This window comes from Physella acuta, unplaced genomic scaffold (assembly GCF_028476545.2).
Source record: "Physella acuta isolate Inbredline_101_S28 unplaced genomic scaffold, ASM2847654v3 ptg000820l, whole genome shotgun sequence".
Classification (NCBI taxonomy): Eukaryota; Metazoa; Mollusca; class Gastropoda; family Physidae; genus Physella; species Physella acuta.
The window spans coordinates 2995-28968 of NW_026732338.1; the positions used below are offsets into that span (position 1 = coordinate 2995).

At 38.0% G+C, this 25974-nt stretch overlaps 1 protein-coding gene across 1 annotated transcript in view; it reads left to right on the forward strand.

Moving 5' to 3' along the window:
• Positions 1-353: 353 nt before the first annotated feature.
• Positions 354-25974, forward strand: part of LOC131951651 (uncharacterized) — a gene marked incomplete at its 5' end in the record, with an annotated part of 48082 nt that continues 22461 nt past the window's right edge. The window contains 20 exon segments of the mRNA XM_059313995.1: positions 354-430; positions 1426-1575; positions 2597-2759; positions 9594-9743; positions 10206-10323; positions 10517-10571; positions 10659-10759; positions 11102-11163; positions 11633-11832; positions 11970-12086; positions 12338-19483; positions 19838-20050; positions 20253-20267; positions 20442-20462; positions 21527-21675; positions 22184-22420; positions 23650-23829; positions 24187-24397; positions 24800-25086; positions 25441-25732. Coding sequence (XP_059169978.1) covers positions 358-430; positions 1426-1575; positions 2597-2759; positions 9594-9743; positions 10206-10323; positions 10517-10571; positions 10659-10759; positions 11102-11163; positions 11633-11832; positions 11970-12086; positions 12338-19483; positions 19838-20050; positions 20253-20267; positions 20442-20462; positions 21527-21675; positions 22184-22420; positions 23650-23829; positions 24187-24397; positions 24800-25086; positions 25441-25732 — 9940 coding nt within the window.

The window sequence follows — 25974 nt, forward strand, 5'->3', positions numbered from 1 at the left end:
ATGTTTACAATCGTAGAGCCGGGTTGAATTAGTGACGGCTATTAGGGGCAGATAATTTACTTTTTAAATAGTTTGAAACAAAGGGGAGGTAACAACAATTTCTGCTTGATTTTTTCATTTTCGTCTCTCTCTCTCTCTCTCTCTCTCTCTTTATATATATATATATATATATATATATATATATATATATATATATATATATATATATATATATATATATATATATATATATATATGTGTGTGTGTGTGTGTGTTATTTTTATTTTTTATCTTATATTTTTGTTCGTTCTTTCAGTTGAAAGAAATGGCCAATCAGACGACACAATAGTGTACAGCTCCCCCCCCCCTCCCCTCACAATGGATTGCTCCGTACTGCTCATCTGGCTCCTGATAATACCTGCGGCCTGTCAAGCCAACGATGGAGCATTAGGTGGGGCTATAGTAAAGAACATATTCAACACACGCGAGAGACTTTCACTTTCAGCTTCATCTATCATGTGACCTGCATTTACACAAACAGTAGCCTTCAATTACATTGAACAATAACATTGATTTTATTCTTTTGATTTAACAAACATTAATTTTCACTAGGTCTTTATGCTAAAAATAAAACAAATTAAAGTTTTTATTATCAAATTTACAATATCAAATGCTTATTTTAATTTTTCATCCATTTTTATATGAAACTTTATTTAAAAGCTAATCCTTGTTGAAAGTTAACTATCCATATTTGAAATAACATAATATGCAGTAAAAATAACATAAATCTATACAGGTAATCTATATCTAAAGTTAGCCTTTCCAGAATATCTTCCAGGCATCTCTTCGAAGGGGCACTGCTCCACTCCCCTTACCCACCCAACCCCAAGCGCACGCCCCATACCCTTCCCCCTTTAACGAAATTTAAAAAAAAATTTATGTAGAAAAATTATGTTGTATTCACCCCAGGAAATTTAAGTGCAGCCCCTCCTCAAAGTTTCAAGTGGCCCCACCCCTCCGCACTCCGGAGCAAAATCGCTGAAAGGAAATCTATATGAAACAAAAGCTTTTAAAAACATATTTGGCTAAAATCTAATAGCTGGTATGAAAGGCAACTTGGAGGGGAAATAAATACAAAAACCTGCTTTAGGAGATGTATAGCGTCTCCGTTTAGTTGCTAGTAGTTTTTCTTTCAAACTTTTTTCTTGAAACTTTCTGGGGGGGGGGGGGGGGGCGTACTAAATTTTCCGGGAAGGGCAGTTGCGGTAAGAGCATATATTTTCCATATAAATTATTTTATATTCAGGGGGCTGTACACGCCCCCCCCCCCCTCCCCCCGAAGAGATACCTGAAAGAAAATCTGGTTGCTAGATTAGTATTGTTATAGACACCAGACAGGCGTTGAGCTCTTCCATCCATGACGTCATATTATAATTCCTTGTGCAGCAGACAGCTGCCCGCCCGACCAGTTCTACAGTCTGACGTCACAAGCCTGCGAGTCGTGTCCGGCTGGTCAGTACAAAAGTGAACACGTCCGCCACTGTCTAGTCTGCCCGTATGTGACCTTCAACTCCACATCTTGCACGGAAGGAGAAGGTAAATAGCAAACAACTTACCACAGCGCTGTATGAAAATAAGAAAAACGTGTTAAAAAACTACTGTAAATATGAACCGGGAAGTTTGAAGAGTTACTGTATTTTTATTAGCTCTCCCCATTGGTTGGTTTGGTTAAGTCCCTATAAAACTTGTTGGTATTGGCTCGATGGCCGTTAAAAATTTTTATGTGCAGATAAAAATTTTAAAACGATTTTATGAACACAATAAAGTGGACCAATAAAATGAATAATGACGTTGGCATATGCGTCAAACACTGTTTGACTGATAATATTTTAAGAGATTCAGTAGAAGACTCAGAGATATGACTCATCATTCAGCAAGCAAGTACTCACATAGTGGGTGTGGGGGGGGGGGGGGAGGGTGTGTGTGTGTGATACTTTGAGAACTGATGGCATATTTATTATCAAATACTTCAGGTGTGTGTGTGTGTGTGTGTGCGGGGGAGGGGTGGTAAAGAAATGTGACGCCCCAAAACCTATATTTAAAAAAATTAAACTGATTTTAATTTATTTTTCAATACTGTTTTTCCATAATAATTTATTGATGTTAACATCAAACACTGAGACGAGGGGCGGGAGAGGGGTGAGTACTCAGACTTTTGCGACTATGGCCAACATGCTTTTTTCTAGGCTGAAAAAATATGATGTAAGTTTTGAACGCCCTGAATGGATTTAGTGTTTGGTGGTAACTGCCCAGGATACAAACATGAAGCAAATAACAAAAAAAAAAAAAATACAGCTTAGACGTCATACAATTGTGTTAGAAAACTTTACAGGTAGAAACATGACGAACGAGAGAGTCAACTTAGACATGGATTTGACCCTTATCATTTCGTTATATAATTTTACAGGCAGAAACATGACGAACGAGAGAGTCAACTTAGACATGGATTTGACCCTTATCATTTTGTTATATAATTTTACAGGCAGAAACATGACGAACGAGAGAGTCAACTTAGACATGGATTTGACCCTTATCATTTCGTTATATAATTTTACAGGTAGAAACATGACGAACGAGAGAGTGAACATTGACATGGATTTGACCCTGGTGATGTCGTCATGCGACTATGCAAATTTCACCGAATCACTCAAACAACCAGGCGCTGCCTCTAAAGTCATCCAAGGTTTTATTGTGGCAAACTACATGCACATTTATTACAGGTAACTCAGATCATTCTAAGTTTTTTTTTGTAGCCAGCTTGTTGCACTTATATAACAAGTAGTTAAAAGTGTCCATGGTTTTATTCATGTTTTGTCAATAGGCAGGGAAGGGGGGGGGGGGGTCAGACTGGTTAACTCAATTCCACGTGTACTCATTATAGACTGTGTTGACTCACTTATTGACTGCTCACCCAACGAACACACTGAATGGTCATGTTATGCACCTTAGGTTTTTTTAAATTAAATTATATCTCTTTTGTGTACGCATTATTAGTTTCATACGTCAAATAATTTCATTAAAAACTGTACTTAATATAACTTAAAAAATTGTAACATTAAAAGTTAACTGACGAAGGTCGTAAAAGTGAGTTTAGTACGGTGTGGTCAGGTGTTCGTGTACGTGTAGTGTGCGTGGGATTGTGGGTGGGGTGGGTTTGGTACAGGAAAGATGTGTGTGGCGTAGTTAACTGTTGATGCTTCTGTTGTGTTTTTAGTGTAGTAAGTTTTTTATGTTTAAATTGAGCTACGTTTTTGTTGCCTTATTATATATATATATATATATGTATATATATATATATATATATATATATATATATATATATATATATATATATATATATATATATATATGTGTGTGTGTGTGTGTGTGTGTGTGTGTATTCGTGTATGTGTAAATATATCACGCAACTTTCGATGCGTGTGTTTTTCTTTGTGAAGTATTAAATTGGTTGACCACAGGCTATCCTTTAATTACGAACAGTCCCAATCTTTGGTGTTGTTATAAGAAACACAGTATTGTATCGAGAGTGTCTGCCTGTAACTGGGGGGGGGGGGGTTCAGGCTTAGAGTCCTGACTAGACAGTGCTAAAAGTAACGTTAGGTTCTGGGTTAGGGATTAGTGCTATAGTTAAAGCCAGGATTCGTGTGGCGAAACGAACAAAAATTAGCATCGATTTTATACAAAGTAGCCAACCAACTAGATTCTATTCGAATCTGTTTAATACTTAGAGAAATTATTTGTATCGATTATCCGTATTTACATGAGCTAAATTGCATGACGTAGGAATCATCAATAACTATTATTTTTGGATTATAGCACCATTTAGAGCTAGGGTTAGCTTATAGAGTAACTGAGTTTGACGTATCGTTATCGACATATTAACAGGGGTGGACTGGCTATGTTCAAACGGTGCTGGAGAACCGATGACAACAAAGTCATAGGCCACATTATAAAATGCTATAGGCCCATACAATAATACCGAAACGATCGGAAGGGTTAGATAAACGCATGAAAAAATATGGGCAAATATGCCCAAAAAAATTAAAATCAAAGTAAATGTAGGCACAAAAATCAAATTAAATATAGGCAAAAAAAAATGATAGGCCTATATATAAATATAGACCCAAAAATCAAAGCAAAAATATGCCCCCCAAAAAAAAAACAACCCAAAGCAAATAGGCCTATAGGAAAAAAAAAACAAAAAACCAAAAGAATTTTTAAAAAAATATAGATCTAGGCCCAAAAACGCAAAGCAAAAATAAGCTAAAATATGTAAGCAATATAAGCCCAACAAAGTAAACAAAAAATAAGCCGGGAAACTGGGATTTTCCTGGTGCCTCGGCGGCCCAGTCTACCATTGTGTATAGTCTAGAGTCTAGAGATCTGGGCCTATAATTTTTATATGTGAAAGTATAATCCAGACGTGGTTAACATGCCCCGCCTGATATAGAAATTCTTCTATTTGTGTGTAATTGATTGGTCATTAAGACTTAAAAATTGATTTTAGCGATGCTAGCGATTCGATTAACCCAATTAACAGAGCCCCGAGAATCATTGAGTTTTTTGTTTTGTTTTACAAAATAATTAGGCCAATAACAACACACGATTGTGCACATGGTGCCTAGAGGTAGGGGTGGTTTATTGTTTATTTGTTATTTTGTTATTTTTTTATTTTTAACTAAATTTAGAATAGGTGGGTCAATACGTTGGGTGGCTGGCTAACGGATTTTTTTTTCAAGACCACGATAATACTTTATTATTGTTTCTAGTCAGTTTTAAAATAATGGGCCTATATCGTTAGGCTTAAATATATTCGAAATAGGCTGAATTTAACTTAAGTCTTTACGCATTAAGTCTTTGAGGTCTTAAAAGATTATTTTTTAACAAAATGATAAGGTATGGGTTAGATCACTATATTGCTCAGATTATAACTCTTTACTGGTAGTTGCAAAACAATATTCACAGAGTGTTGCCAGTTTCAAAAGCTATGATTCTAATTGTAAATTAAACAACTATAGTTATTCTTTATTTGAAGTTTGCTCATTCATCTCATGAAGGCAGCTATGCTCTTTTATATTGTTTTACTTAAATTTACACGTCCTTAAGTTGTGTGAGAACGTGTTTCTTTTTCTGTACATTTATACAGCTTCCTTCCCCGCCCCCACAAACAGTTACATCGATTTTTTAACACAATCCATCTACTTATATGTGCATCTGAACAAGATGCCTTAGGAGAATATTCTAGATCATCTGACAGGCAAGGGACCTGCAGTCCCCCCCCCTGTTAGTATTGACATATCAAAGATACCCAAAAGTTGTATTCTACTGGGCACACTTAACGTTTTAATTCGTAGATTTAATAATGTATTTGTTGGGTCTTTTTTGTGTGTGTTGCGGAACCAGTAGCGTACGCAGGGGGGAGCAGGGGGAGCGGCCGCTCCCCCTCTGGCCATTTTCAGCAAAGTGGCGCCTCTTTGGAAACTTTTTAAACTCAAAGTTTTAAACAATGATATTTGTTAAAAAAATATTTTTGGTCGGCACATCTATGTAAATCACAAGATTTCTTTTCATGCGGCAATTAAGCATTATTGTACTAGTCTAGTAGTGTCTACGTTTACAACACGTCAGAGGCGTAGCGACCCTTCCCGGCGCCCGGGGACTAAATTTCGATTTGCACCCCCCACCCCTCAGACATTCGATTTGCACCCCCCCCCTCAAACTTTAGAAAAAGGGCCCCTATTTGCCTTGGGCCCCTATGCCTTGCTTACGCTAGCTTTACGGCTTTACGGTAGCTACGCCACTGAGTTTAAGGCAACTTTTAATGTATTTGCTTACGAATAATTGAATTAGAAAATGTTATACATAAAACTTCACACATAATTACTTTATATATACAGTTTGAATCGTGTGATTAATTTTTAAAAGATTACAATACAGAAACAAATACAACTGATGTGGCACCTCTATTTAAATTTACTTATGAGCAAACTGCGTAGTGGTGGGGAAATTTTGACAAGGTCAACAACGTCATCACGATGAAGTAGTAGTATTCTTACAGTTTGGGCGATAGTGATTACTATTACAAACTATATGAAACACTTACAACCCCCCTCCCCGATGGACCCCTCTGTAAAAAAATATTGTCATAATAACACTGCTACTTATTTAAATCTATTTCTGTAATATATATTTGTGTAATACCTCACCACCACAATTGTGTAGAGCGACATTAATGTCACACCTAGGTATACACTGGGTTGGATAATTGACCTAAAGTGACCAGACAGTGGTGAATGAAGTTGACCCCACCCCCCCCCCCCAACCCACCTCGAACTGATCTGTTAAGTACATGCAGAAAAACGCGTAATGATGTACCAAAATACCATGCCGCCAGAAAATTAGCTTTTTAAACGTAAAACTCTGTGAATATTGCTTTTGCAATTACCAGTAAAAAGGTGTGTGATCAATACAGTGATCTAACCCATACCTATCACTATGTTAAAAAAAGTGATCTTTAAAGAACACAAAGAAGTAGTAGTTAATTAAAAAATATATGATCTGAACTAAAAGACTGAACTTTAGTTAAATGTAGGCTGTTATTCCGAATGTTTTTCTATTCTATCGAAAAGCGTGGTTTTATACCAACTCTGATTTTAAAAAAAACTTTCATTATGCTGTAATACTTTAGCATTTATGATGACGATATACTAAATTCTGATTATAGGCAAAAACTTTTTGTAAACACGAATAGTGTTAAACAATTTCATTATATTTTTAAGTAATTATTTGTTTGTTTTGACATTTATAATTAAATGTGTAGATATATACATATTTATATTAAGAGAGTGATTATTTCCCCTATTTCACCTGTCTTAAATAATTTCCCAGGAATTATTATGTAAGAATTTTTTTTTTTACAAGAATTACAAAACAGATTGTGTTACGTTCATTGTTTTTGGTTGTAGTGTGTGTATATTTTTTAGCGCAATTTCCATACTGGACAATTGCGATTATTAACTCGTCATTTCTGGATGGATGGATGGATGAATGAATGAATGTATGGATGTGTGTCCGCAGCTTTAAGTCGTATCTCCTCCTCAACGAAGAAATATCGAGGACTAGTTCCAAAAGCAAATATGTTAAGCAAGTTCCTAGGATGATTGTGGGCCAAAATAATTCCCGGAATTCCTTCCTGGATTTCCCGGAAAAGCCAAAATACCTCGAAAAAAATGCAGTTTTTGGCCCATATCTCGGCAACCATACCACTTAGCTACTTGAAACATTTACCAATCGATTCCTGCCATAATTTAGAACAATATTGCCGAAGAAAGTTTTCAAAAATATCCTTTCGTTCGGTCACAAAAAATTAATTAAGAATTTTTAAACTAAGCATCGTTTAGGCCTAGGATGATATTTTTAATTTAAACTGAGCATCGTGTAGGTTTTTAGCGCCAAAAAATATCCTTTCGTTCGGTCACAAAAAAATAAAAATTGTTATGGATAACATAAGGAAATTGTGCTTAAATTGTCACTAGACTTTTTATTAACTTGTTTTTGTTTGGATTGATACACTTTTTGTTTTGTCGGTCTACACTGTGTGTTTTTTTCTTATTTCTTCATAGTGCTACTTTCAATTTATTTTACATCATAGCGAAGTAATGACATACAGCTAGTTATTATATATATATATATATATATATATATATATATATATATATATATATATATATATATATATATATATATATATATATATATATATATATATATATATATATATATATATATATATATAATACACGTATATAGAACGTGTTAAAAATTCGGCGCCTTTTTTTGCTCTTTTCGCTCCCCCTACAACGAAAACCTGGATACGCCTCTGTGCGGAACTTATTTTAAATTTTATTTAATTATTCTGCGAAAAAGGGGCCACTATCCTTAAAATGGTCGTACTGAGAGCGACCGCTGAATGTTTTTAAAAATGCATGCACAAATACTTTGTAAAAATAAAAAAATTGGATTCGATAAGAAACGTAATAATACTTTAAAAAAAATCATTAACGACTGCAACTTTTGTCTTCAAGGCGAAAAAGCTTTAGCCTATAATTTTAATGAAAGATAACTTATTATTAAATTAAGATTTAAATTCTAAGAATATCTACATTCACAATGACATGGTCTCATAGTCAACATCTAGGCCTAGATCTAGATCTAGATCTATTAAAAAAAAATTATACTAGATCTATTTGATTATTTAATTATTTAAATCTATGAAAATTTAGTCATTGATCACATTTTTATTTTACTTGTAGAATAAAAATGTAATCTAGATTCTAGATCTAGATCTAGATCTAGATTTTTTAGATCTAGATTCTAGATCTAGAACAATGTCTGCTACGGCGTGTCAATAAAAAATACTCGATAGGAGTATACACTCACTAAAACACTAGGTTTTACTGTTGTTTGTCTAAGTCTGTCGTATAGTGTTCATCCTTTATTTTGAATTGTTAAGCTAGAATCTAGATTTAGAATTTAGATTAATATGAATATGTATGTATGTAATCAACTATCTTTGATATACAAAGTAACAATGTTTACATGTTTTATTTTAAATGTGGTAGAATGTAGAATCCTGAGCAAATTTAGTAAAATTTAGTTGATAATCATCAATCAATGACCAAAATGACACTGAATGAGTATGAGTATACTCTGTGAGTATGATACACAACTGGCACACAAAAAAGTTCACATTTTACATGTCTCTTTTTAGTTTTAGTCTCTAAAGTCTTTTAAGTCAAATTTTAAAACAATCTGAATTTACATCATTTTGAAAAACTCAATTACCCTTTTAAGGCCTGTTTAATATATAGATCTAGTCCCTTTTTATTGTTTGCAAACCTATTGTTAATGTTATTGACGCTCATCAAAACTCAAAAAAATTTGTCTTAACCCGAGACATTAGTTTGTGATGTACATTAGGTTGCAGTGTTTCTTTACAAAAGTCATATAGATTTACCTGCTTTTACCAACATCTGTCTCTACTTTAAGGTTTATAAACACTACCTTACTTGACTTAGTGATAATAGCTACCTAGTTACTTCCCCTTTTATTATAAAATTTATTAGTGTTTAATTTTAATGACGAATTTAATATCAAACTAGGTTGCAAATTAAAACTTACAACATATTCATTGGTCTATACATTATCAGTAAATTGAAAGAAATTAATAGGACGGTGTAGTCATGTATTTATTGAACTTTTTCTTACAGTATTATAATTGTTTTGGTATATGAACTATATGCAGTCAATAAGTAAATGCTTTTAATTAATGAAAGTTGGGTCCACAAAAACAAAACCTAATAATATAGCTAATAACATTTGGCTACACAAAGAACAACTTAGCAATGTAACTAATGGCATTTTGTTACACAAAGAACAAACCTATCTATACGTCTAGTGACATTTGGCAACACAGGACAAACCTTACAATACAACTAGAAACATTTGGTTACACAAAGAACAAACAACACTAACAGAGCTTCCATTTCCCACAGAGACCTGTGTTTCCCATACCCATACACCTGTGATAATGTCCAAGCCTTTGTCATTGATGACCAGATCTGTATACCAGATGCCAACTGCACCGACCCTGAGACGTGTCAAATATTTAGAACTAAAATGCATGTTGGTGTCTATTACACAAGGTAAGAAACTCAAGCTTTAAAATACATGTTTTTTCATCAAACATGGTAAGAAATTCCAATTTAAAATACACATTGTTATTACACATGGTAAAAACTTTTATTTTTCTAATGGCTTATTCTTTTCTTGTTTCCTTAAGTAAAATTCTTGAATCATATAAATTTAAAGCATTACATTGACAATTTAAGCACAATGATCAAATAGTTCAGTTTATAATTGAAAAAGAAACAGCACCTTTTGTTCTTCAAGGAGACATTTTGTAATATAGTTAAACCTATTTTAGAAAACATCTTTTATCCCAGTGGTGAAAATAAAATGATCTGACACAAAATATTCAATAAAAAAATATGCAACTAATCTTTAAATTAACTCTGTAATGTTTTGATAGATTACTTCTCATTCTGTAAGTAATATGATAACTAAAATTAGTGCGAATATTTTTCCATAACTTTGTACTGTTATAGGAGTTTTGTCCAGCCTGTAATCAATATGAGCCTAGAGATGAATAATGCACGTTCTGTTGATGCCTTTATGGGAATGATGTATGATTTAACACACGTCAAAGCATTGTCTGTAAACTTTGTGAGTGCAATTTAACTTAGTGATGTTACAACTGTGAGGTAAATTACTTGAAAGTTTTTATTAAAAAAAAAACCCTTTTTAAAAAGTTTCATCTTGCACTGAAAACAATTTTATTTTCATAAAAATTATAGTTGCATACAAAAATATTTAATTCGTTAATGAAGTGTAGGCTATTATTTTTTTTTTATTGCAGTCAAACACAAATCCAAGATTTGAACTCCCATTCATATATGCTATCACAGTGGTTGGTATGTTTTGTTTTATTTATTTTTGAATATTCAAGACACTCCTACCCCCACCTCACTTGCCTGACAAGATTTGTTACATTTTTACAGATGATATAAACAGATTTGTTATGTATATAGAAGTCATCCTTGGAATTGAAAGCACTTCAGAACTTGAAAATATAATTGTTAAGACAAACTTTTTAACTGATGTAAGTATTTATAAATATTAGATAGATGAATATAAGAATTAAAAGAATTTAACAGGTGGATATATTTTTGCTACCTGATTTTGCCTGGTTATAAAATAAATGTTTTCTTTTATTTTTTACTTCTCTAGGGGTTTTAATAAAAAAAATTTTTCAGCTTTTGATAATTAATTATAGTGAGTTAGTACAGTTTAAAAAAAAGTTGGAAAAATATACCTACGTTTTACAAGCTTTTAAAATTATTTTATTTTTGTTCTGCAATATTTAAAAAATGTTTAAAAATGTTATGCACGTTTTGAACTGTAAAATAGAATGCTATATGCTCCTTATTCATATTATTTTTAGATCTCTTCTAGTCTGCATGCTATCAATCAAGGTTTTCTTATGGCAATAAGTGAAAGTGACAGGTGATCTAAGAATTATGTTACACCTTTACAATATTAGAGCTTTTAACAAGGCAAAAATTTAATTTGAAACATCAGCCAAATTAATGCAGCTCTACTACAGTATAATGTTTCAAAATGTGAAATTTTAAAAAATTACTTAAATGTAAGGAATTCAATCACCTCTATGTTAATTGCAAAAGGAAGCTAGCTTTTAATATCTGGTATAGAATGGCAAATGTCCAAAAGAAATCCGTATATATAAAATAAATATCAATATTTGAAATTTGTAAGAATCTTTGATTAACTAGTTATGCTAGCAGTATAAAAATATCCAGAGGTTAGTCAGCTCAATTTGTTACAAAACATTGGATTACAGGGGTAGCATGAGGCTGAATTTTGCAATTTTTCTCTAGTCCTTAAAAATGACTCCTTTGTAAATATATTTGCAATTGGAAACAAATCCCTTTATCATGACTACAATTGTTTTCAGTGTTTGTTCACCCTACAATGGCACCAACATATGTTTAAACATTTCTCTGTGGTTCACACAAGAGATTCATGAAGATCTACTGGAATGGGTAGCAGCAGTAATGATAATGTCTCACCAGAACTTCAAAGGTTCAGCAGGAAAACTAATTGGCCCAATAAAGGTTTACAGGTCACAGGCTGCTATGGAAGATCATTTGCTGTGTAAGAAAAGTATAATTTATTCAAGTCTACAGGATCTTAAATAAATAATTTGCATTTAATGTTTAGATGCTGCCAAAGTTTGATAAAAAACCTATAGGCTGTCTAGATTTAATTATTTTTTTTTTTATCTCTCACAGGGACAGGATTATGTAATTTGATGAACAAACTTAATGTGGCTCAGATGTTCTGTAAAGATGGAAATCAGTGTGACTATATTGATTCTAATGGTGAAATGATTTGTTCAGAAAGAACTGGTAAGTTAATTTGAGACAAATAATTTAATATTTTATTTTCATATTATGTTCTTACTATATAAAATACAAAGTCAACATAAATTTCATATATATGTATATAATATATATTAAAGGGAAGAGCTAAAATGATATAATTCTTCAGATAAAAAGTCTAAAACAATTTTTTTCCTCAAAGAAATTTTCATACATTTAAAGATACAGTTGCAAAATGTAATATTGTATTATAAAAAGGGATCTCACATATATAACAGATTGTGGAAACTGGACATGGGGAGAAAACTGTTCAGAGCCTTGTAACTGTGAACAGAATAACTCAGTAGATTGTCATAGCCTGAATGGCACCTGTGTTTGTCTGTATGGCTACACTGGCAGCCGTTGTGATGAAGACGTTAACGAATGTCTGCAGTCTCCTTGTGGTCCAGACATGGACTGCATCAACACCCATGGAAGCTTTGAATGTCATCTGGCTGGCAGCTGTGGAAATTGGACATGGGGAGAAGATTGCAACAATACATGCAACTGTAACCGCAACAGCACAATGGATTGTCACGGCTGGAATGGCACCTGTGTTTGTCTGTATGGCTACACTGGCAGCCGTTGTGATGAAGACGTTGACGAATGTCTGCAGTCTCCTTGTGGTCCAGACATGGACTGCATCAACACCCATGGAAGCTTTGAATGTCATCTGGCTGGCAGCTGTGGAAATTGGACATGGGGAGAAGATTGCAACAATACATGCAACTGTAACCGCAACAGCACAATGGATTGTCACGCCTGGAATGGCACCTGTGTTTGTCTGTATGGCTACACTGGCAGCCGTTGTGATGAAGACGTTGACGAATGTCTGCAGTCTCCTTGTGGTCCAGACATGGACTGCATCAACACCCATGGAAGCTTTGAATGTCATCTGGCTGGCAGCTGTGGAAATTGGACATGGGGAGAAGATTGCAACAATACATGCAACTGTAACCGCAACAGCACAATGGATTGTCACGGCTGGAATGGCACCTGTGTTTGTCTGTATGGCTACACTGGCAGCGGTTGTGATGAAGACGCTAATGAATGTCTGCAGTCCCCTTGTGGTCCAGACATGGACTGCATCAACACCAATGGAAGCTTTGAATGTCATCTGGCTGGCAGCTGTGGAAATTTGTCATGGGGAGAAGATTGCAACAATACATGCAACTGTAACCGCAAAAGCACAATTGATTGTCACAGGTCGAACGGCACATGTTTTTGTTATGATGGATATACAGGAAGCTTTTGTGATGAAGACGTTAACGAATGTCTGCAGTCCCCTTGTGGCCCAGGTATGGACTGCATCAATACTGATGGAAAGTTTGTATGTAATCTGGCTAACAGCTGTGGAAATTGGACATGGGGAGAAGATTGCAACAATACATGCAACTGTAACCGCAACAGCACAATGGATTGTCACAGCCTGAATGGAACCTGTGTTTGTCTGTATGGCTACACTGGCAGCCGTTGTGATGAAGACGTTAACGAATGTCTGCAGTCTCCTTGTGGTCCAGACATGGACTGCATCAACATCCATGGAAGCTTTGAATGTCATCTGGCTGGCAGCTGTGAAAATTGGACATGGGGAGAAGATTGCAACAATACATGCAACTGTAACCGCAACAGCACAATGGATTGTCACGGCTGGAATGGCACCTGTGTTTGTCTGTATGGCTACACTGGCAGCCGTTGTGATGAAGATGTTAACGAATGTCTGCAGTCTCCTTGTGGTCCAGACATGGACTGCATCAACACCCATGGAAGCTTTGAATGTCATCTGGCTGGCAGCTGTGGAAATTGGACATGGGGAGAAGATTGCAACAATACATGCAACTGTAACCGCAACAGCACAATGGATTGTCACGGCTGGAATGGCACCTGTGTTTGTCTGTATGGCTACACTGGCAGCCGTTGTGATGAAGACGTTGACGAATGTCTGCAGTCTCCTTGTGGTCCAGACATGGACTGCATCAACACCCATGGAAGCTTTGAATGTCATCTGGCTGGCAGCTGTGGAAATTGGACATGGGGAGAAGATTGCAACAATACATGCAACTGTAACCGCAACAGCACAATGGATTGTCACGGCTGGAATGGCACCTGTGTTTGTCTGTATGGCTACACTGGCAGCCGTTGTGATGAAGACGTTGACGAATGTCTGCAGTCTCCTTGTGGTCCAGACATGGACTGCATCAACACCCATGGAAGCTTTGAATGTCATCTGGCTGGCAGCTGTGGAAATTGGACATGGGGAGAAGATTGCAACAATACATGCAACTGTAACCGCAACAGCACAATGGATTGTCGCGGCTGGAATGGCACCTGTGTTTGTCTGTATGGCTACACTGGCAGCCGTTGTGATGAAGACGTTGACGAATGTCTGCAGTCTCCTTGTGGTCCAGACATGGACTGCATCAACACCCATGGAAGCTTTGAATGTCATCTGGCTGGCAGCTGTGGAAATTGGACATGGGGAAAAGATTGCAACAATACATGCAACTGTAACCGCAACAGCACAATGGATTGTCACGGCTGGAATGGCACCTGTGTTTGTCTGTATGGCTACACTGGCAGCCGTTGTGATGAAGACGTTGACGAATGTCTGCAGTCTCCTTGTGGTCCAGACATGGACTGCATCAACACCCATGGAAGCTTTGAATGTCATCTGGCTGGCAGCTGTGGAAATTGGACATGGGGAGAAGATTGCAACAATACATGCAACTGTAACCGCAACAGCACAATGGATTGTCGCGGCTGGAATGGCACCTGTGTTTGTCTGTATGGCTACACTGGCAGCCGTTGTGATGAAGACGTTGACGAATGTCTGCAGTCTCCTTGTGGTCCAGACATGGACTGCATCAACACCCATGGAAGCTTTGAATGTCATCTGGCTGGCAGCTGTGGAAATTGGACATGGGGAGAAGATTGCAACAATACATGCAACTGTAACCGCAACAGCACAATGGATTGTCGCGGCTGGAATGGCACCTGTGTTTGTCTGTATGGCTACACTGGCAGCCGTTGTGATGAAGACGTTGACGAATGTCTGCAGTCTCCTTGTGGTCCAGACATGGACTGCATCAACACCCATGGAAGCTTTGAATGTCATCTGGCTGGCAGCTGTGGAAATTGGACATGGGGAGAAGATTGCAACAATACATGCAACTGTAACCGTAACAGCACAATGGATTGTCACGGCTGGAATGGCACCTGTGTTTGTCTGTATGGCTACACTGGCAGCCGTTGTGATGAAGACGTTGACGAATGTCTGCAGTCTCCTTGTGGTCCAGACATGGACTGCATCAACACCCATGGAAGCTTTGAATGTCATCTGGCTGGCAGCTGTGGAAATTGGACATGGGGAGAAGATTGCAACAATACATGCAACTGTAACCGCAACAGCACGATGGATTGTCACGGCTGGAATGGCACCTGTGTTTGTCTGTATGGCTACACTGGCAGCCGTTGTGATGAAGACGTTGACGAATGTCTGCAGTCTCCTTGTGGTCCAGACATGGACTGCATCAACACCCATGGAAGCTTTGAATGTCATCTGGCTGGCAGCTGTGGAAATTGGACATGGGGAGAAGATTGCAACAATACATGCAACTGTAACCGCAACAGCACAATGGATTGTCACGCCTGGAATGGCACCTGTGTTTGTCTGTATGGCTACACTGGCAGCCGTTGTGATGAAGACGTTGACGAATGTCTGCAGTCTCCTTGTGGTCCAGACATGGACTGCATCAACACCCATGGAAGCTTTGAATGTCATCTGGCTGGCAGCTGTGGAAATTGGACATGGGGAGAAGATTGCAACAATACATGCAACTGTAACCGCAACAGCACAATGGATTGTCGCGGCTGGAATGGCACCTGTGTTTGTCTGTATGGCTACACTGGCAGCCGTTGTGATGAAGACGTTGACGAATGTCTGCAGTCTCCTTGTGGTCCAGACATGGACTGCATCAACACCCATGGAAGCTTTGAATGTCATCTGGCTGGCAGCTGTGGAAATTGGACATGGGGAGAAGATTGCAACAATACATGCAACTGTAACCGCAACAGCACAATGGATTGTCACGGCTGGAATGGCACCTGTGTTTGTCTGTATGGCTACACTGGCAGCCGTTGTGATGAAGACGTTGACGAATGTCTGCAGTCTCCTTGTGGTCCAGACATGGACTGCATCAACACCCATGGAAGCTTTGAATGTCATCTGGCTGGCAGCTGTGGAAATTGGACATGGGGAGAAGATTGCAACAATACATGCAACTGTAACCGCAACAGCACAATGGATTGTCACGGCTGGAATGGCACCTGTGTTTGTCTGTATGGCTACACTGGCAGCCGTTGTGATGAAGACGTTGACGAATGTCTGCAGTCTCCTTGTGGTCCAGACATGGACTGCATCAACACCCATGGAAGCTTTGAATGTCATCTGGCTGGCAGCTGTGGAAATTGGACATGGGGAGAAGATTGCAACAATACATGCAACTGTAACCGCAACAGCACAATGGATTGTCACGGCTGGAATGGCACCTGTGTTTGTCTGTATGGCTACACTGGCAGCCGTTGTGATGAAGACGTTGACGAATGTCTGCAGTCTCCTTGTGGTCCAGACATGGACTGCATCAACACCCATGGAAGCTTTGAATGTCATCTGGCTGGCAGCTGTGGAAATTGGACATGGGGAGAAGATTGCAACAATACATGCAACTGTAACCGCAACAGCACAATGGATTGTCGCGGCTGGAATGGCACCTGTGTTTGTCTGTATGGCTACACTGGCAGCCGTTGTGATGAAGACGTTGACGAATGTCTGCAGTCTCCTTGTGGTCCAGACATGGACTGCATCAACACCCATGGAAGCTTTGAATGTCATCTGGCTGGCAGCTGTGGAAATTGGACATGGGGAGAAGATTGCAACAATACATGCAACTGTAACCGTAACAGCACAATGGATTGTCACGGCTGGAATGGCACCTGTGTTTGTCTGTATGGCTACACTGGCAGCCGTTGTGATGAAGACGTTGACGAATGTCTGCAGTCTCCTTGTGGTCCAGACATGGACTGCATCAACACCCATGGAAGCTTTGAATGTCATCTGGCTGGCAGCTGTGGAAATTGGACATGGGGAGAAGATTGCAACAATACATGCAACTGTAACCGCAACAGCACGATGGATTGTCACGGCTGGAATGGCACCTGTGTTTGTCTGTATGGCTACACTGGCAGCCGTTGTGATGAAGACGTTGACGAATGTCTGCAGTCTCCTTGTGGTCCAGACATGGACTGCATCAACACCCATGGAAGCTTTGAATGTCATCTGGCTGGCAGCTGTGGAAATTGGACATGGGGAGAAGATTGCAACAATACATGCAACTGTAACCGCAACAGCACAATGGATTGTCACGGCTGGAATGGCACCTGTGTTTGTCTGTATGGCTACACTGGCAGCCGTTGTGATGAAGACGTTGACGAATGTCTGCAGTCTCCTTGTGGTCCAGACATGGACTGCATCAACACCCATGGAAGCTTTGAATGTCATCTGGCTGGCAGCTGTGGAAATTGGACATGGGGAGAAGATTGCAACAATACATGCAACTGTAACCGCAACAGCACAATGGATTGTCGCGGCTGGAATGGCACCTGTGTTTGTCTGTATGGCTACACTGGCAGCCGTTGTGATGAAGACGTTGACGAATGTCTGCAGTCTCCTTGTGGTCCAGACATGGACTGCATCAACACCCATGGAAGCTTTGAATGTCATCTGGCTGGCAGCTGTGGAAATTGGACATGGGGAGAAGATTGCAACAATACATGCAACTGTAACCGCAACAGCACAATGGATTGTCACGGCTGGAATGGCACCTGTGTTTGTCTGTATGGCTACACTGGCAGCCGTTGTGATGAAGACGTTGACGAATGTCTGCAGTCTCCTTGTGGTCCAGACATGGACTGCATCAACACCCATGGAAGCTTTGAATGTCATCTGGCTGGCAGCTGTGGAAATTGGACATGGGGAGAAGATTGCAACAATACATGCAACTGTAACCGCAACAGCACAATGGATTGTCACGGCTGGAATGGCACCTGTGTTTGTCTGTATGGCTACACTGGCAGCCGTTGTGATGAAGACGTTGACGAATGTCTGCAGTCTCCTTGTGGTCCAGACATGGACTGCATCAACACCCATGGAAGCTTTGAATGTCATCTGGCTGGCAGCTGTGGAAATTGGACATGGGGAGAAGATTGCAACAATACATGCAACTGTAACCGCAACAGCACAATGGATTGTCGCGGCTGGAATGGCACCTGTGTTTGTCTGTATGGCTACACTGGCAGCCGTTGTGATGAAGACGTTGACGAATGTCTGCAGTCTCCTTGTGGTCCAGACATGGACTGCATCAACACCCATGGAAGCTTTGAATGTCATCTGGCTGGCAGCTGTGGAAATTGGACATGGGGAGAAGATTGCAACAATACATGCAACTGTAACCGTAACAGCACAATGGATTGTCGCGGCTGGAATGGCACCTGTGTTTGTCTGTATGGCTACACTGGCAGCCGTTGTGATGAAGACGTTGACGAATGTCTGCAGTCTCCTTGTGGTCCAGACATGGACTGCATCAACACCCATGGAAGCTTTGAATGTCATCTGGCTGGCAGCTGTGGAAATTGGACATGGGGAGAAGATTGCAACAATACATGCAACTGTAACCGCAACAGCACGATGGATTGTCACGGCTGGAATGGCACCTGTGTTTGTCTGTATGGCTACACTGGCAGCCGTTGTGATGAAGACGTTGACGAATGTCTGCAGTCTCCTTGTGGTCCAGACATGGACTGCATCAACACCCATGGAAGCTTTGAATGTCATCTGGCTGGCAGCTGTGGAAATTGGACATGGGGAAAAGATTGCAACAATACATGCAACTGTAACCGCAACAGCACAATGGATTGTCACGGCTGGAATGGCACCTGTGTTTGTCTGTATGGCTACACTGGCAGCCGTTGTGATGAAGACGTTGACGAATGTCTGCAGTCTCCTTGTGGTCCAGACATGGACTGCATCAACACCCATGGAAGCTTTGAATGTCATCTGGCTGGCAGCTGTGGAAATTGGACATGGGGAGAAGGTTGCAGCAATACATGCAACTGTGATGTTAACAAAACTACATCCTGTCTGAAGTCAAATGGAACTTGCCTATGTAAAGATGGGTTCTCTGGTACCCAGTGTACAGAACAAAACAATGTTTGCCTGGAAACTACACCCTGTGGTCTCCATTCAGTTTGTGTAGCCAATGGATCAAGCTACTTATGTCAGTGTGACATTGGCTTTAAAAATGTTTTATCCAGTCCAAATACTTGTGAAGGCAAGTACTTTTTTTTAAAATTTCTCTACATCAGTTTAAATATAACAATAATGCGTAGTTTTTCATAAACATGGAAAGTGTTTTCTTCTTTTAATATAAAACTGCAGTGACTTCTAATTTTTTAATATAACAATATTATTTTTTTTTTACTATGATGCTTACTACTTTAATTTGATAGAATATTATCATATTTTAAATTTAAATTTAGCACAACAATCAACTTATTTTTATTCATCTTATTTTAGCATTGTTTTTTTTTGTAACCCTCTTATTGTATCATATTTACTATTTTAGTATCTAATTTTATGTCTACGACTATCTTAATTTATCTTTCAATCCTCATGTAAACAATAGCTTGTAGTAGCTGGACCTGGGGCAGGAACTGTAACAACTCTTGCACCTGCCAGATAAACAAGACAGAAAGTTGCTCAAGTACAACTGGCAACTGTAATTGTAAACCTGGATACACGTCTGCTGATTGTGGCACAGATGTCAATGAGTGCACAGATTCCCCTTACATTTGTGGTGAAAACTTCAACTGCATCAACATAGATGGTGGTTACACGTGTAAGTACATTCATATTCACATTCATGATTTTTGTCAATGAGTACCATTATATTGTTTTGTTAAAAATGTTTCATTAAAATTATACGGTTTATTTTTGTATTTCAAAAAAAAAATGGCTTTATTATGCAGAAAATCAATAACATTTGATGAAATTTTTTTTTAATTCGATTAAAATATTTTTTAATAATCTTTTATCCTCAGGTGTGAAACAAAATGGTATCTATTATTTCATTTTACTATTTAGTTTGTCTAAATAGCAGTTTTATTTATAATTTATAGGCAGTATTTATCATCATAAGCATTTATTATTCTTTACTGGTTATCCTCTGAATTTTTTTTTCAAAACAAATTTTTCCAATTATATATTATTTTTTAAATTTATTTTTACAGAAACAGCTCTCAAACAAAGAGGTAACAATTAGTTTCGTACTTTTTAGCGCAATTTCCATTCTGGAGAATTGCGTTTATTAACCCGTCATTTCTGGATGTATGAATGTATGAATGAATGGATGGATGGATGTGTGTCCGCAGCTTTAAGTCGTATCTCCTCCTCAACGAAGCAATATCGATGACTAGTTCCAAAAGCAATTATGTTAAGCAAATTACAAGGATGAACATGGGCCATAAAAATTACGGGTTCCTTTCATGGATTTCCCGGAAAAGCCAAAAAGCGTCGGAAAAAAAGCAGTTTTTGGCCCATATCTCGGCAACCAGACCACTTAGCGACTTGAAACATATACCAATCGATTTCTGCCATAATTTAGAACAATATTGCCGAAGAAAGTTTTCAAAAATATCCTTTCGTTCGGTCACAAAAAATTTTTTGAATTAATTAAAATTTGGACCGAATTAGTAAGCATATTTATCCAACCACACCACACGCGTCATCACGTTCAATAGCTGCGCCATCACGTTCAATGGCTGCGTCATCACATTCAGTAGGCGCGCAATGGTTTTTAGTCATGTAACTCTATTGTAAATAAAACATGCAAAATACTGAAAAAAAATTTAATAAAAAACGTTTTAATAACTAACCAATGGTTTTACTAACCCTGCTCTTGATTTACGCTACGACAGAGCTATTTTTAGATAACATAAGGAAATTGCGCTTAAATGTCACTAGACTTTTTAATTAACTTGTTCAACATCTAATTGAATGTAATATATCTCAAGAAGTCATTTTTGTAAATATACTATCATTGTTAAGTATAAAAAAGAATTGCATTGATGCTAGTGGGTTTTTAATAATTCACAAATATGTTGAAGTGCCCACTGGTTTAATTTCTATTTGCAATGAAGGAAACATTTTTATTAAAAAATTATGTTCATTAACTACACTAAATGACAGCCAGTGTTTTCTGGCTGATCAGAATAAACTGCAGGAATATGGATTAATTGTAGAAAGATTATTTTACTAAATAATATAATGTGTCAAGAAGGCCTAAAAGTTCAATATAATGTTTCTGATTTCCTAGATCTCTATCCATATGGAGAATCTGTAGGAGATTACATTGTTGAAACAAGTGGGGGTGAAGGTTTTTACTACTGGTACGATGCCATCAGTAAACCCATCACTTTTTCAAGTGCAGTTCCATTTGGTTCAACAAGGGTTCAAGTTGCACATGTAAGTCAGTTCCATTTGGTTCAACTAGGGTTCAAGTTGCACTTGTAAGTCAGTTCCATTTGGCTCAACTAGGGTTCAAGTTGCACATGTAAGTCAGTTCCATTTAGCTCAACTAGGGTTCAAGTTGCACATGTAAGTCAGTTCCATTTGGTTCAACTAGGGTTCAAGTTGCACATGTAAGTCAGTTCCCTTTGGCTCAACTAGGGTTCAAGTTGCACATGTAATTCAGTTCCCTTTGGCTCAATTAGGGTTCAAGTTGCACATGTAAGTCAGTTCCCTTTGGCTCAACTAGGGTTCAAGTTGCACATGTAAGTCAGTTCCCTTTGGCTCAACTAGGGTTCAAGTTGCACATGTAAGTCAGTTCCATTTGGCTCAACTAGGGTTCAAGTTGCACATGTAAGTTAGACACAATTTCTTTTGAATTATTTATCTACTGTTTAATCTCCCTTTTACATACAATTTCGCTAATAAATGTATATCTAATTTTGTTGCCTAATTTCTATACCAGGTCCTACCAAATGGTGTGATTACATTTGGCCGTCAAACAAGAGTTTGGTGGCCAGATTTACAGTACACTTACTCAACGGACCCCACTCCCAATGTGCTGGCACCTTTCTGGACCTATACCAACCCAAAGCAATCTGGCAAAGTGTTTTATCACCTGTATGAGCAAGTGAATCCCTTGTCTAAATGGACACAGAACTCACCAAAACTGAATGATGTGCTCACCAGGGCTAGTCAAGAGGTAAGTCATATCTACCAGAGTAGCCAATGGAAGGACACAGAACTCACCAAAACTGAATGATGTGCTCAATAGGGCTAGTCAAGAGGTAAGTCATATCTACCAGAGTAGCCAATGGAAGGACACAGAACTCACCAAAACTGAATGATGTGCTCACCAGGGCTAGTCAAGAGGTAAGTCATATCTACCAGAGTAGCCAATGGAAGGACACAGAACTCACCAAAACTGAATGATGTGCTCAATAGGGCTAGTCAAGAGGTAAGTCATATCTATCAGAGTAGCCAATGGAAGGACACAGAACTCACCAAAACTGAATGATGTGCTTACCAGGGCTAGTCAAGAGGTAAGTCATATCTATCAGAGTAGCCAATGAAAGGACACAGAACTCACCAAAACTGAATGATGTGCTCAATAGGGCTAGTCAAGAGGTAAGTCATATCTATCAGAGTAGCCAATGGAAGGACACAGAACTCACCAAAACTGAATGATGTGCTCAATAGGGCTAGTCAAGAGGTAAGTCATATCTACCAGAGTAGCCAATGGAAGGACACAGAACTCACCAAAACTGAATGATGTGCTCACCAGGGCTAGTCAAGAGGTAAGTCATATCTATCAGAGTAGCCAATGAAAGGACACAGAACTCACCAAAACTGAATGATGTGCTCACCAGGGCTAGTCAAGAGGTAAGTCATATCTACCAGAGTAGCCAATGGAAGGACACAGAACTCACCAAAACTGAATGATGTGCTCACCAGGGCTAGTCAAGAGGTAAGTCATATCTACCAGAGTAGCCAATGGAAGGACACAGAACTCACCAAAACTGAATGATGTGCTCACCAGGGCTAGTCAAGAGGTAAGTCATATCTTCCAGAGTAGCCAATGGAATTCAAATTGAACTTAAATAAAAAGAATAATAATTGAATATTAATTCCCCTATTTTTGGTTACAATAGAGAGTTTAGTAACCTTATCTAGGACAATGTATTTACAACACATAGAGCAACAATTTCATTGAGAAAATATTTTTATTCTACACATTGGCATGATCACACAATTTTTGTATTTGAGCAAGTTTTTCTTACATACAAATAATTTTGTCTACTGTAGATAATTAGTATCTCAAAATTTAAATTTTCACATGAGATCTTTAATAAATTGTATTGAGGAATTCACCTCCCCCTCCCCACCAGATAAACAAGCTGTTATATCTAGAAAAACATTTTTTTGCCCTAGATAAATGAACATTTTCACCTAGAAAGTTTTCTGGCAACCACAGTCCTAGTTGCCAGCTATGAAAAAGTGGAGCCATACTCCTGGTACATGTGGCTATGTGACTGGTTTGATGAGTACAAAACATATGACTGGTGGATTCTCTACTACCAGTCTTTGTATGAGGAATATTGTTTGACAAAGGTGAACATTTCAGTACATTCTTAGTCACAGAGAAAAAACTTTTAGGATAATGAAATTACGGATTTTAAAAAAAAGTATTTTTTTTAACAATATTCAGACTGAAACAGCTTTTTAAATGTAAAAAATTGGACAGCACTCTTCAATATTTTTCTCAGCCAAAGTAATACCAATGCTATCAAGGTTTTGTTTTCTAATTGTTGATTCTAGAATAGACATTTTATTTTGTTTAGTTATTCATTTTTTCTTAAACTAGAAAGTTGAAACTTTTTTTTTTGCTTAATTATATATATATATATTTTTAACTAGAAAGTTGAAATTAACTTTTAAAATTAATTATGTTTTTTTTTTTTAAACAAGAGAGTTGAAACGAATACATTCCAAGCTGTGTTTGTGAGTGATGGTGTGACATCATATGCTATAGTCACTTACAAAAAGGATGAGATGAACTGGGCTTATGAACAGTGGAGAACTATAGCAGTTGGTCTGGTTTCTGCAGACTTAATTAGAGATTACCAAGTGACCTACACTGATCTTACCACCAACATGGATAAAGTGGTTTGGAACACAGGTTAGTAAGATTTGAGTGAATGAAATGTCAAAGGTTAGATGGCAAGGTCATCAGCAGAGTAGGGGATCATTTTTTTTATTATGGTCTTTGCAATGAGCATATGCAGCACTTATAAGTACCCAGCAGTTGAGGGAAGTAAAAATGATAAGCGTATGCTTGTAAACTCTAATGAATGATACGACATAAAATTGCTTTAGCAAAGACGGTATAACAATGTTTATATAGAAAGTTATTAGTTAATTAAAAAAACAAAAGATTTGCTGATTATACTATAGAAAGACCTGCTTTTTTCCCCAAATTATGCCAGTGTTGCATTTATTCTGATATTGACTGTCTTTGTTGAATTTTGCCGCCCTTTTTCTCCAGACTTGTTTTGATTTTACAATTGATTGTCTTTCTCAGGTCGCTATGGTACCTGGATTGAACAAGTCGGCTATTTCGTAAACCCAGACAGCCAGTGCATGAACTTTTACTTACAAAACCAACACCTCATAACCAACAGGACCCATCAAACACACGTAGCCGCCCTGTTTGACTGTCCTTGTAGCCTTGACCGCATGGGGGGTCAGTGGTGGTCGAATTCTTGGAAGGAAGTTGAAGGAGATGACAGGTCATACATCATTTGCTTCGCTCTCAGCCCAATGGCCAAGTCACGCCTGGATAGGCTGAGGGGCAACCCTCTCAATAGGGTAATGGTTTGATCTAACTCATCTTTCATTTAATTGTGGCATATCTATTGCTAAATGTTTCTAAGTTAGATTTTCATCATTTATTTAATTGTGGCATATCTATAGCTAAATGTTTTTTAAGTTAGATTCAGTTGAAGTTGCAGCAATAGGGAACCAATTTTTACGTGGTTGCTTAAATTTCTTGAAACACTTGTGTCAAATATCATTATTGAATATTTTTAAAATATTACAGTCTAGCAGATTATTTGACAATTTGGCTATAGTGCTACACATACACTTACACTATAGTTGTGTTGTTATAAAATACACTTACAGTATAGTTGTGTTGTTGTACACTTACATTTTACCTTTTAGCTCTGCTGCTACAAATACACTTACCCAGACCCAAACTTGTATTATGACTGGGAGGCGTGGACCAATGCTTGGCGTAACTCACCCTACATACCCTTCAGAGATCCTAACGCAGGTCATCTTCTCCTGAATGACCCTTGGTGGTGGTGGGGTGATGCTAGGAAATCAAAAGAAGAAGATTTGAACCCACACAGATGGTGTTGTGAGGAGAGTTCCTCCCCCTCCCAGTACTGCTCGTTGTTCAACCAAGTGCGGCCAGAAAATGGCTGCTCATTAGAGGCGGAGTTCATCTCAGGTGAGCTGAAGTCATCTCAGGTGAGCTGAGGTCATCTCAGGTGAGCTGAGGTAATCTCAGGTGAGCTGAGGTCATCTCAGGTGAGCTTAAGTCATCTCAGGTGAGCTGAGGTCATCACAGGTAAGCTGAGGTCACCTCAGGTGAGCTGAGGTCATCTCAGGTGAGCTGAGGTCATCTCAGGTAAGCCTAGGTCATAGGTGAGCTGAGGTAATCTCAGGTGAGCTGAGGTCACCTCAGGTGAG